The sequence below is a fragment of the Oncorhynchus tshawytscha genome, linkage group LG04 (assembly GCF_018296145.1).
Source record: "Oncorhynchus tshawytscha isolate Ot180627B linkage group LG04, Otsh_v2.0, whole genome shotgun sequence".
NCBI classification, from domain to species: Eukaryota; Metazoa; Chordata; class Actinopteri; order Salmoniformes; family Salmonidae; genus Oncorhynchus; species Oncorhynchus tshawytscha.
The window spans coordinates 14,753,116-14,765,364 of NC_056432.1; the positions used below are offsets into that span (position 1 = coordinate 14,753,116).

At 46.5% G+C, this 12,249-nt stretch overlaps 1 protein-coding gene across 2 annotated transcripts in view; it reads right to left on the reverse strand.

Moving 5' to 3' along the window:
- Window positions 1-997: 997 nt before the first annotated feature.
- The window catches only part of ttc37 (tetratricopeptide repeat domain 37), a 34,263-nt gene continuing 23,011 nt past the window's right edge, over window positions 998-12,249 (reverse strand). For both annotated transcript variants that reach the window (XM_024415841.2, XM_024415831.2), the window contains exons 32-41: window positions 11,346-11,418; window positions 11,203-11,256; window positions 10,924-11,035; window positions 10,657-10,785; window positions 10,316-10,440; window positions 7,148-7,312; window positions 6,884-7,036; window positions 3,697-3,827; window positions 3,123-3,252; window positions 998-2,593 (exon numbers count right to left, since the gene is read on the reverse strand). In XM_024415841.2, coding sequence (XP_024271609.1) covers window positions 2,519-2,593; window positions 3,123-3,252; window positions 3,697-3,827; window positions 6,884-7,036; window positions 7,148-7,312; window positions 10,316-10,440; window positions 10,657-10,785; window positions 10,924-11,035; window positions 11,203-11,256; window positions 11,346-11,418 — 1,147 coding nt within the window. In that variant the 3' untranslated portion in view covers window positions 998-2,518. The remainder of the gene's footprint in view (window positions 2,594-3,122; window positions 3,253-3,696; window positions 3,828-6,883; window positions 7,037-7,147; window positions 7,313-10,315; window positions 10,441-10,656; window positions 10,786-10,923; window positions 11,036-11,202; window positions 11,257-11,345; window positions 11,419-12,249) is intronic.

Sequence of the window (12,249 nt, forward strand, 5' to 3'; positions counted from 1 at the left end):
TTCTTCAAGTGCAGTCGCAAAAACCATCAAGCTCTTTGATGAAGCTGGCTCTCATGAAGACCGCCACAGGAAAGGAAGACCCAGAGATACCTCTGCCACTGAAGATAAGTTAAATCGAGTTACCAGCCTCAGAACTTGCAGCCCAATTAAATGCTTCACAGAGTTCAAGTAACAGACATCTCAACATCAACTGTTCAGAGGACACTGCGTGAATCAGGCCTTCATGGCTGAGTTTCTGCAAAGAAACCACTACTTAAAGACATCAATAATAAGAAGAGACTTGCTTGGGCCAAGAAACACGAGTAATGGACATGAGACCGGTGGAACTCTGTCCTTTGGTCTGATGAGTCCAAATTTGACATTTTTAGTTCCAACCAACATGTCTTTGTGAGACGTAGAGTAGGTGAACGGATGATCTCTGCATGTGTGGTTCCCACTGTGAAGCATGGAGGTGCTTTGCTGGTGACACTGTCAGTGATTTATTTAGAATTTAAGGCACACTTAACCTGCATGGCTACCACAGCATTCTGCAGCGATACACCATCCCATGTAGTTTGCGCTTAGTAGGACTATAATTTGATTTTCAACAGGACAATGCACTCCAAACACACCTCCAGGCTGTGTAAGGGCTATTTGACCAAGGAGAGTGATGGCATCAGATGACCTGGCCTCCACAATCACCCGAACCTCAACCCAATTGAGATGGTTTGGGATGAGTTGGACCACAACAAGTGCTCAGCATATGTGGGAACTCCTTCTAGACTGTTTGAAAAGCATTCCAGGTGAAGCTGGTTGAGAGAATGCCAAGAGTGCACAAAGCTGTCATCAAGGCAAAGGGTGGCTACTTTGAAGAATGTAAAATATATTTTGATTTAACAATGGTTACTACATAATTCCATGTTATTTCATAGTTCTGATGTCTTCACTATTATTCTACAATGTAGAAAATAGTACAAATAAAGAAAAACCTTTCAATGAGTAGGTGTCCAAACTTGACTGGTACTGTGTATTGGCTTTTTATTCCTGCAGTATCACTAATATCACTTTGTATATTTTCTTCTTCTTGAACTGCACTGTTGGTTAAGAGTTTGTAAGTAAGCATTTCACGGTAAAGTCTACACTTGTATTCGGCGCATGTGGCAAATAGTTTGATTTGATCCATTTCATATGAAATACATGAGCTCCAAAGTAAAAATGCTTTATCCTCATAGGGTTTGTGGTTCTTACATATAGCTATGGCAGTGGTTACATGATATCATTTGGCAATGTGTGACAGCATTCACATGAAATAAAGCAGCAACAATTGTAAAAGCAGGTTCAGGACAGCAGCTTAATTTCCTTCAATTATATTTATTGCTGATGCGTTTCGGAGAAAGTGCCTCGTTTTAAACACAATTTCCTCAGTATGCACAGTGCAAACTACACTGGAATCTGAGGAGTTTGAGACCCAGTGGCGTGTGATGTGATTTCAACCATCTTTACTCTTCAGTCCTGACTCATGGGCAGGCGTAGAGCATATACATCAAGGGTGGCCTTCCGCACCAGTGGGTTGGCTTTGAGCGCAAATTAAACATGTTATTAAGTGATACATCCTTTGTGTCTTAAGGCGACACCCAAAAGCAGATATGTTAATATAGCTCATGCTCTGAAGGCACTTTCCTACATGATAAACAGCATAGTGCAATAACAAAGCTTACATTCTTAATTAGCCAACTACAGAATTGAAACACTATCTTGTTTGTCTGTCAATATCACAAGTGTCAGTCAAGGCATTTAGTAAGTGATCAGTTAAATATGGGTTAACAAGTGAGCATTCACCAGAAGCTGTAGGGAGACAGCTTCTTATTTTTTTTCTGGTCAAAAGTGCTGAATCTGAAGGTGTAGGTTTGGGTGCATCCAAATGTACCCATTTCTTTTTTGGCTGAATGTGTTTGTGGTACTGTGAGTTGCCACTGGAGAAATTAACTTAAAGCTACAGAATGCACCTCTAAGGACTTGAAGTTAATGTTTTACTTCCAGGGTGTAACAGTTTGTCACAGGAATGTGTTCACTGCTTACCACTACCGTGCCTCCCTTCTACCTACATGAAGAATACCCTTTGAACATCATGGCAGGATATAGAGGAGTGGTCATCTCATGCATTCGATCATACATAGGCGACAACATAACCTATGCATGATATGACCACTCCTCTACATTCTGCCGCGCTGCTCAAAAAGTTAAGATACCATTTTCAGAGGCTAGTGTTTTGACCCTCAGTGCCTCCTGTTGGTGTTATTCCCAAATCTCAATATCCCATAGTAAGAACTGATTGCCTAAACTGATCTATTGCATACAAATACCATAAGTACTGTAAACTTTTGACACGATTGTGAAAGACAGAGAAAGCACAAGAGTCAGGCAATGAAGGAGATACATTGTTGACTTCAGGTCATGCATTGTTTGCAGAGTGAGTGGCTGGCTGTGGATGGAGCTGTGCTGTCCCCTGGTAGTCAGTCAGTCAGTCTGTAGTGGGCAGTCAGCAAGAGGTGAGCCGTGTGTGGAACTCCAGCAGTCTGCTGTCTCCACTGGCTTTGGCGTCATCCACCAGGGTCTAAAGACACACAAAGTAAAACTGCTGAATAGGAACACTAAACATTGTGACAGGAACATGTTTTAAGGGATGTATTCACTGCGTACCACTACCTTCTACCTACATGCAGCATACCCTGTGCATACGAACACACCCTATGCATGATATGACCACTGCCGCGCTGTTCAAAACATTTCAAGATACAATCTTCAGAGGCTAGTGTTTTGACCACCTGACCATCCTCTGAGACATTAGGCTAATGATCTTCTGTTACCTGATTGGAAGTCCCTAGCTAACTGCTGCTACCTCAGTGCATCCCACCTGGCCGGCCTGCTCCTTATTGAAACAGTACACCTGACCTCAACTGTGCTCCCTGCTTCGACAGACCAAGTAATCAATACACAGTAAATATAATACTTTCTCCTGTATTAAATATGTTCTCATTTTCACCACAAATACTGTTACATTAGTCTTTTTAAAACAATCACACATGAATACTTGTATACTTCTTGGAAATCTTTTGGCTGTAATTGGTTCATTCTGTACTCACGTCCATCAGCTCCAGGTCGTCTTTGGCATGCAGGTGGCGTAGGAGGTACCAGCGAGCCACACACGCCACAGTCTCTGGGTAACCTTGGGAGGAGAAGTACACCAGCCTCTCCAACAAACGCCTCGTCTCCCTGGACCACAACAACAATCAGAGCAATCCGACTCAGACGACAGGAGAGTTGTTTACAGTGGATGTGCACGGGCTTTTACTATTGTGAATGTGTTATGAAGTTGTATCACACAAGAATAAGCTGTCTGGTAATATCAACTGTACTGTTGAACACATTCATTGAAGATTTGCTGTCATGGTTCGAGGAGCGAGAATATGAAATGGAGATTATGGGTACATCCCAATAATATCTCCTTTATCCTGAAGTGTTCACTCATTCACTACTTCCCAGAAATCCAAAAGCATTGCCTTGGTGGAGACATTGGCTAGTGGGAGTTTTCACCATATTCCTGATTCCTAACTTGAAAGGAAGCTACTGGTAAAGAAGTGAATAAGTCCACACTTTGGGAGAAAGAAGATAATTGGGACATCGCCAGCCACTCTGATGAGTTGCAAGGGTTCCCACCTGGCGGACATCTTGGTGGCGAAGTGTAGCAGGGCCTGGACAAGGAGGGCTACAGGGGAGGGGCCCAGCTTCAGAGCCTCGGTGGTCGCCTCCAGAACCAGCTCCTTCCATTCATCACCAGGGACTTTCGACTGAAACACACAAGAAAAAAAATAAAGACATTTCATACCTCCATATAGGTGAGCAGAAGGTGAATGTCCCTTGACAATGCAATGTTCCACTGTTTAATCAAGGAATTGTCTAATGCTACTCAAGGCTTTGTCTGCAATCTAATTTGGGCTCAGCAGGTACTGAGACAGATAATTACCATCCCACAGGAAGAGAAACGTTCATTCCCCTCTCTCACCAAGGTTCACTATTCCTCTTAAGTCTCACAGCCATAGCCACAGGAAGATGTTTGATTTATTTTTTTCTTCCCTACAGACTGCTATATTGGTCTACTAATACAGGCCTAGTAAAGGCCCATTGAACTACTTTAGTGGGACATTTGTTTCCTTTTAAAAATATATATATTTTCAGGGGTTGCTGCAGCACCATCAGCACCCCTTATTCTCACGGCTATTCTCACAGGCCTGATGCATAACTCAAACCTCCCCTTTTAGAGCTGTACATACACTGGGGCTGTTGAAAGGGACAATGAATACCCTTGGTGCTGTTTGCATTTCCACTTGGCTTTGATCAGTTGTCCCATCATTGTGTGTGTCATTCCTCACTAACCTGCCGTCTGTTTGTGTTCTGTTGTTGGTCTCTGTATTTGGGGGGGGATGGGCCCGTGTTTTGTGTTAGCAACTGACTCAATACATCGGCTACCTTGGTTTAACCACATTTCAGACATTTTTTAGGAAAAAGGGTTCACATGTCAAGGATCACTTGTGTAATTTACTGGAATACAAACAAACTCCAGATTCTTGACTTGTCATGGTTGTGTAAATAACTGTACATTTAACATCCCATGGTATTCCAGAAACTCCCATCAACAAAATCCTATAATAAGTTCAGTATTAAATATGTTGAATCAATCATCCCCACCATGCCCAGCAGGGCTAGTCCCAGAGAGAGACTCACCATGCCCAGCAGGGCTAGTCCCAGAGAGAGACTCACCATGCCCAGCAGGGCTAGTCCCAGAGAGAGACTCACCATGCCCAGCAGGGCTAGTCCCAGAGAGAGACTCACCATGCCCAGCAGAGCTAGTCCCAGAGAGAGACTCACCATGCCCAGCAGAGCTAGTCCCAGAGAGAGACTCACCATGCCCAGCAGAGCTAGTCCCAGAGAGAGACTCACCATGCCCAGCAGGGCAAGTCCCAGAGGGAGACTCACCATGCCCAGCAGGGCAAGTCCCAGAGGGAGACTCACCATGCCCAGCAGGGCAAGTCCCAGAGGGAGACTCACCATGCCCAGCAGGGCAAGTCCCAGAGGGAGACTCACCATGCCCAGCAGGGCTAGTCCCAGAGAGAGACTCACCATGCCCAGCAGGGCTAGTCCCAGAGGGAGACTCACCATGCCCAGCAGGGCTGGTCCCAGAGGGAGACTCACCATACCCAGCAGGGCTAGTCCCAGAGGGAGACTCACCATACCCAGCAGGGCTAGTCCCAGAGGGAGACTCACCATACCCAGTAGGGCTAGTCCCAGAGGGAGACTCACCATACCCAGTAGGGCTAGTCCCAGAGAGAGACTCACCATACCCAGTAGGGCTAGTCCCAGAGAGAGACTCACCATACCCAGTAGGGCTAGTCCCAGAGAGAGACTCACCATACCCAGTAGGGCTAGTCCCAGAGAGAGACTCACCATGCAGGGGCTGAGGGCAAGCAGGGCTAGTCCCAGAGAGAGACTCACCATACCCAGCAGGGCTAGTCCCAGAGGGAGACTCACCATACCCAGCAGGGCTAGTCCCAGAGGGAGACTCACCATGCAGGGGCTGAGGGCCAGCAGGGCTAGTCCCAGAGGGAGACTCACCATACCCAGCAGGGCTAGTCCCAGAGGGAGACTCACCATGTAGGGGCTGAGGGCGAGCAGGGCTAGTCCCAGAGAGAGACTCACCATACCCAGTAGGGCTAGTCCCAGAGAGAGACTCACCATGCCCAGCAGGGCAAGTCCCAGAGAGAGACTCACCATACCCAGCAGGGCTAGTCCCAGAGAGAGACTCACCATACCCAGTAGGGCTAGTCCCAGAGAGAGACTCACCATACCCAGTAGGGCTAGTCCCAGAGAGAGACTCACCAAACCCAGTAGGGCTAGTCCCAGATTGAGACTCACCATGCAGGGGCTGAGGGCCAGCAGGGCTAGTCCCAGAGGGAGACTCACCATGCCCAGTAGGGCTAGTCCCAGAGGGAGACTCACCATGCCCAGTAGGGCTAGTCCCAGAGAGACTCACCATACCCAGTAGGGCTAGTCCCAGAGAGAGACTCACCATACCCAGTAGGGCTAGTCCCAGAGAGAGACTCACCATACCCAGCAGGGCTAGTCCCAGAGGGAGACTCACCATACCCAGCAGGGCTAGTCCCAGAGGGAGACTCACCATGCAGGGGCTGAGGGCCAGCAGGGCTAGTCCCAGAGGGAGACTCACCATGCAGGGGCTGAGGGCGAGCAGGGCTAGTCCCAGAGAGAGACTCACCATACCCAGTAGGGCTAGTCCCAGATAGAGACTCACCATGCAGGGGCTGAGGGCCAGCAGGGCTAGTCCCAGAGGGAGACTCACCATACCCAGTAGGGCTAGTCCCAGACTCACCATGCAGGGGCTGAGGGCCAGCAGGGCTAGTCCCAGAGGGAGACTCACCATACCCAGCAGGGCTAGTCCCAGAGAGACTCACCATGCAGGGGCTGAGGGCCAGCAGGGCTAGTCCCAGAGAGAGAGACTCACCATGCAGGGGCTGAGGGCCAGCAGGGCTAGTCCCAGAGGGAGACTCACCGTACCCAGTAGGGCTAGTCCCAGAGAGACTCACCATGCAGGGGCTGAGGGCCAGCAGGGCTAGTCCCAGAGGGAGACTCACCATACCCAGTAGGGCTAGTCCCAGAGAGACTCACCATGCAGGGGCTGAGGGCCAGCAGGGCTAGTCCCAGAGGGAGACTCACCATACCCAGTAGGGCTAGTCCCAGAGAGAGACTCACCATGCAGGGGCTGAGGGCCAGCAGGGCTAGTCCCAGAGGGAGACTCACCATACCCAGTAGGGCTAGTCCCAGAGAGACTTACCATGCAGGGGCTGAGGGCCAGCAGGGCTAGGCGCAGAAGACATGCCATTTTCCCACTGTGGAGGTCAAGCTGGGAGGCCAGCTGCAGGCTTTGTCTGTAGGCCATTACTGCCTGTACCAGCAGACCCTGGGTACGATACACCTCCGCCAGCCACTGAGAGGAGGGAGAGACAAGTGAGGGAAGAAGGACATGAACATACAATACTTTACAGACATCCAGGACAATATCTTCAACCCCCCCCAGTCAGCAGTGTGTGTGACTCACGTGCCAGGCGGCCACTGAGGTGTGATTGGCTGAGACGGCACTGCTGAGCTGCTCCAGGACAGAAGCTGGCAGGGCAGTACCGGCACTAGACAGGAGGAGGTGTTCACACTGCACCTGCCTCAACAGCAGAACTACAGCAGGGTGCTCAGGAGACACACTCAGGACCTGGGAGAGAGGCAGGAGAGACGGGGTTAGAGGCAGGAGAGACGGGGTTAGAGGCAGGAGAGACGGGGTTAGAGGCAGGAGAGACGGGGTTAGGTGGGAGGAGAAACGGGGTTAGGTGGGAGGAGAGACGGGGTTAAGTGGGAGGAGAGACGGGGTTAGAGGGAGAATTGTAGGAGAGGAGGAACACCTTCAGGAGATCAAACATGAAAACTCCTTCACTTTCAAATTAGAGCTCAGAGAGATATATGACGGATGTGGTTTGGAAGTACTGAGCGTATAGGGGACGTATGACTGTTGCATGTACAGGGTGTATTTGTATTTCTTATGGAGGCAGTTTATACAATTTTAAAAACATTACAATACATTCACAATTTCACAACACTCTGTGTGCCCTCAGGCCCCTACTACTACATATCTACAGTACTAACTCCATGTTTATGTGTGTGTATAGTGCGTATGTTATCGTGTGTCTATTATGTGATTCCATTCCACTAATTCATTTTTTTAGACCAGTTAATTACATCCAATATGCAAATAGGAGAATAATACAATAAAGTCTTAATTTATTACAATTAAAATATTGTGTATGCTTATGTTTGTGTTGCTTCACAGTCCTGCTGTTCCATAAGGTGTTTTTAAATCTGTTTTTTAAAATCTAATTTTACTGCATGCATCAGTTACTTGATGTGGAATAGAGTTCCATGTAGTCATGGTTTTATGTAGTACTGTGTGCCTCCCATAGTCTGTTCTGGACTTGGGGACTGTGAAGAGACCTCTGGTGGCACGTCTTGTGGGCTATGCATGGATGTCCGAGCTGTGTGCCAGTAGTTCAGACAGCTCGGTGTATTCAACATGTTAATACCTCTCATAAATACAAGTACTGATGAAGTCACTGTAATCTCTCCGCCACTGAGCCAGGAGAGATTGACATGCATATTATTAATATTAGCTCTCTGTGTACATGCAAGGGCGAGACGTGCTGCCCTGTTCTGAGCCAATTGCAATTTTCCTAAGTCCTTTTTTGTGGCACCTGACCACATGACTGAACAGTAGTCAAGGTACGACAAAACTAGGGCCTGTAGGACCTGTCTTGTTGATAGTGCTGTTAAGAAGGCAGAGTAACACTTTATTATGGACACACTTCTCCCCATCTTAGCTACTGTTGTATCAATATGTTTTGACCATGACAGTTTACAATCCAGGGTCACTACAAGCAGTTTAGTCTCCTCAACTTGCTCAAATTCCACATTATTCATTGCAAGATTTAGTTGAGGTTTAGGGTTGAGTGAATGATTTGTCCCAAATACAGTGCTTTTAGTTTTAGAAATATTTAGGGCTTACTTAATCCTTGCCACCCACTCTGAAACTAACTGCAACTCTTTGTTAAGTGTTGCAGTCATTTTAGTCACTGTAGTAGCTGACATGTATAGTGTTTAGTCATCCGCATACATAGGCACTCTAGCTTTACTCAACACTACCCTGGGTATCCTGATTCTACCTGGATTATGTCTGAGAGGCTTCCATTAAAGAACACCCTCTGTGTTCTGTTAGAGAAGTAACTCTTTATCCACATTATAGCAGGGGGTGTAAAGCCATAACACATATGTTTTTCCAGCAGCAGACTATGGTCGATAATGTCAAAACATGCACTGAAGTCTAACAAGACAGGCCCCACAATCATTTCATCATCAATTTTTAATCAGCCAATCATCAGTCATTTGTGTAAGTGCTGTGCTTGTTGAATGTCCTTCCCTATAGGCATGCTGAAAGTCTGTTGTCAATTTGTTTACTGTGAAATAGCATTGTATTTGGTCAAACACAATTTTATCCAGAATTTTACTAAGGGTTGGTAACAGGCAGATTGGTCGGCTATTTGAGCCAGAAAAGGGGGCTTTACAATTCTTGGGTACGAGAATGACTTTAGCTTCCCTCCAGGCCTGAGGGCACACACTCTCTAGTTGGCTTAAATTGAAGATGTGGCAAATAGGAGTTGTCTGCTATTATCCTCAGTATTTTCCATCCAGATTGTCAGACCCCGGTGGCTTGTCATTGTTGATAGACAACAATAATGTTTTCACCTCATCCACACTGACTTGATGGAATTCAAAAGTACAATTCTTGTCTTTCATAATTTGGTCCGATGCTAAACTTGCCAATGAAAAAGTTATTAAAGTAGTTGGCAATATCAGTTGGCTTTGTGATGAATGAGCTATCTGATTCAATGAATGATGGAGCTGTTGGCTTTTTTCCCCCAACATTTCATTTTAAAGGTGCCCCAAAGCTTTTTACTATCATTCATCTTTGTTTCATGGTGTTGTTTCTTTTTATTCAGTTTAGTCACATGATTTCTTAATTTGCAGAATGTTTGCCAATCAGTTGGGCTGCCAGACTTAATTGCCATACCCTTTGCCTCATTCCTCTCAACCGTACAATTTTTTAATTCCTCATCAATCCTAGGGGATTTAACAGTTTCTACAGTCATTTTCTTAATGGGTGCATGCTTATTAGTAACTGGAATAAGTAGTTTCATAAATGTGTCAAGTGCAGTGTCTGGTTGCTCCACATTACACCCCAGACCAGCAAATATTCTTTACATCATCAACATATGAATCACTACAAAACTTATTGTATGACCTCTTATACATTATATTAGACCCAGCCTTTGGAACTTTGGTTTTCCTAGATATGGCTATTATATTTGTTTGTAAATACCCTGGTAGGTTGACTGACAACCTGAACCAGGTTGCAGGCACTGGTCACAGTTTTACGTTTTTCCTGAGTGGGCAGCTTGATGAAAGTCAGTCAATATTTAAAATTACCCAGAAAATATACTTCTCTGTTGATATCACATACTGTACCTTATCAAGCATTTCACACATATTATCCAGATACTGACTGTTAGCACTTGGTGGTCTATAGCAGCTTCCCACAAGAATGGGCTTTAGGTGAGGTAGATGAACCTGTAGCCATATTACTTCAACAGTATTTAACATGTGTGTGTACCTGAGAGCAGAGGGCCTCAGCCTGCTCTAGCTGGCCTCCACTTGTCAGTCCTGTCACAGCCTGCTGCAGCACCCAACCCTCCAGAGCCTGGGCCAGAGGCTGTTCTACCTCCTCCACATTCCGTACTGCACACACACACACACACACACACACACACACACACACACACACACACACACACACACACACACAAAAAGGTTAAAGTAAAGATAAACACATGGAGCGAGGGAAAAAAAGTCTCACATTTAAATACTTTCTTTCGATCCAGAACTTAAATAATGCTACATGACTTTGCTACACATGTACACAGTCACACACACCTCAGACCAGTGCTGACCTACCTTTTTCTGACACCACGGCCATGAGCACCTGCTCCAAGCCTCGTCTGCCAGGGGTGGTGCCAGAAAGGGAGCAGGCTGTGTTCTCTGTGTGACAAGCAGCCATTAGCCCCGCCCACACCGCCGGGTCATCTGACAGACAGACGGGGTGAGGAACATGTTACATCAGGGAATGCATACACAGTGTCTATACACAGTCTTAAAGGGATTGAGGCTTTGTGTGTAGATGTTTATGTTGGAAAAGACTGTGTGTGATCATCAAGGCCTTACCGGGGCAGAGCAGCACAGCCCTCTGCATGGTCTTCAGGGCGTTCCTGCTGCGATCTTCTCCAGAGTGCCTGCCACATGCCAGCTGGTTCACTCCACTATACAGCAGTGCCCTCTGCAGCCACACACAGGTAGTGGCAGGCAGCAGACCCACACACAGGGACAAAATAGACACAGTGAGAGGGAGAGAACCAAACCGAGAAGATCAGTGGTGACATTTGGGGGGTGTCAAGCAGAGACGAAGGGTATGGTTGAGGCGTGTGGGCAGGGGTGCATACGTACCTTTCCTTGGGTCATGCTGGAGAGACACGCAACGTGGCCTGCCACTGCACCTCCCTGGAACACACAACATAAGCTGAGTGAGTGAGTGAGTGAGTGAGTGAGTGAGTGAGTGAGTGAGTGAGTGAGTGAGTGAGATGACATACCTTGGCCTTCCTGGGGTAATACTGTGGCACCAGTCTGGAAAGCAGGGCCCACAGGGAAGGGTTGCCAGGGTTACTGCACCAACACGACAAGAAAGCGTGTTACTATCTGTGTCTACATACCTACTCATATGGAAGAGATTCTAGTGCTTTCTTTAATCCTAAACTACAGGACCAGTCAAAAGTTTGGAGACACCTACTCATATTTTGACTATTTTCTACATTGTAGAATAATAGTGAAGACATCAAAACTATGAGATAACACATATGGAATCACGTAGTAACCATAAAAGTGTGAAACAAATCAAAATATATTTTATATTTGAGATTCTTCAAAGTAGCCACCCTTTGCCTTGATGACAGCTTTGCACACTCTTGGCATTCTCTCAACCAGCTTCATGAGTTAGTCACCTGGAATGCATTTCAAGTTAATTTGTGGAATTTCTTTCCTTATTAATGCGTTTGAGCCAATCAGTTGTGTTGTAACAAGTTAGGGGTGGTATACAGAAGATAGCCCTATTTGGCAAGCATGTGTCTGTTACAGAGTTCAGGTAACAGACACATCTCAACATCAACTGTTCAGAGGAGACTGAGTGAATCAGACCTTGAAATTTCTGCAAAGAAACCACTACTTAAGGACACCAATAAGAAGAAGAGACTTGCTTGGGCCAAGAAACACGAGCAATGGGCATTAGACTGGTGGAAATCTGTCCTTTGGTTGAGATTTTTGGTTCCAACATCCGTGTCTTTGTGAGACGCAGAGTAGGTGAACGGATGATCTCTGCATGTGTGGTTCCGACCGTGATGCATGGAGAAGATGATGTGATGGTACTTTGCTGGTGACAGAGTCTGATTTACTTAGAATTCAAGGCACACTTAACCAGCATGGCTACCACAGCATTCTGCA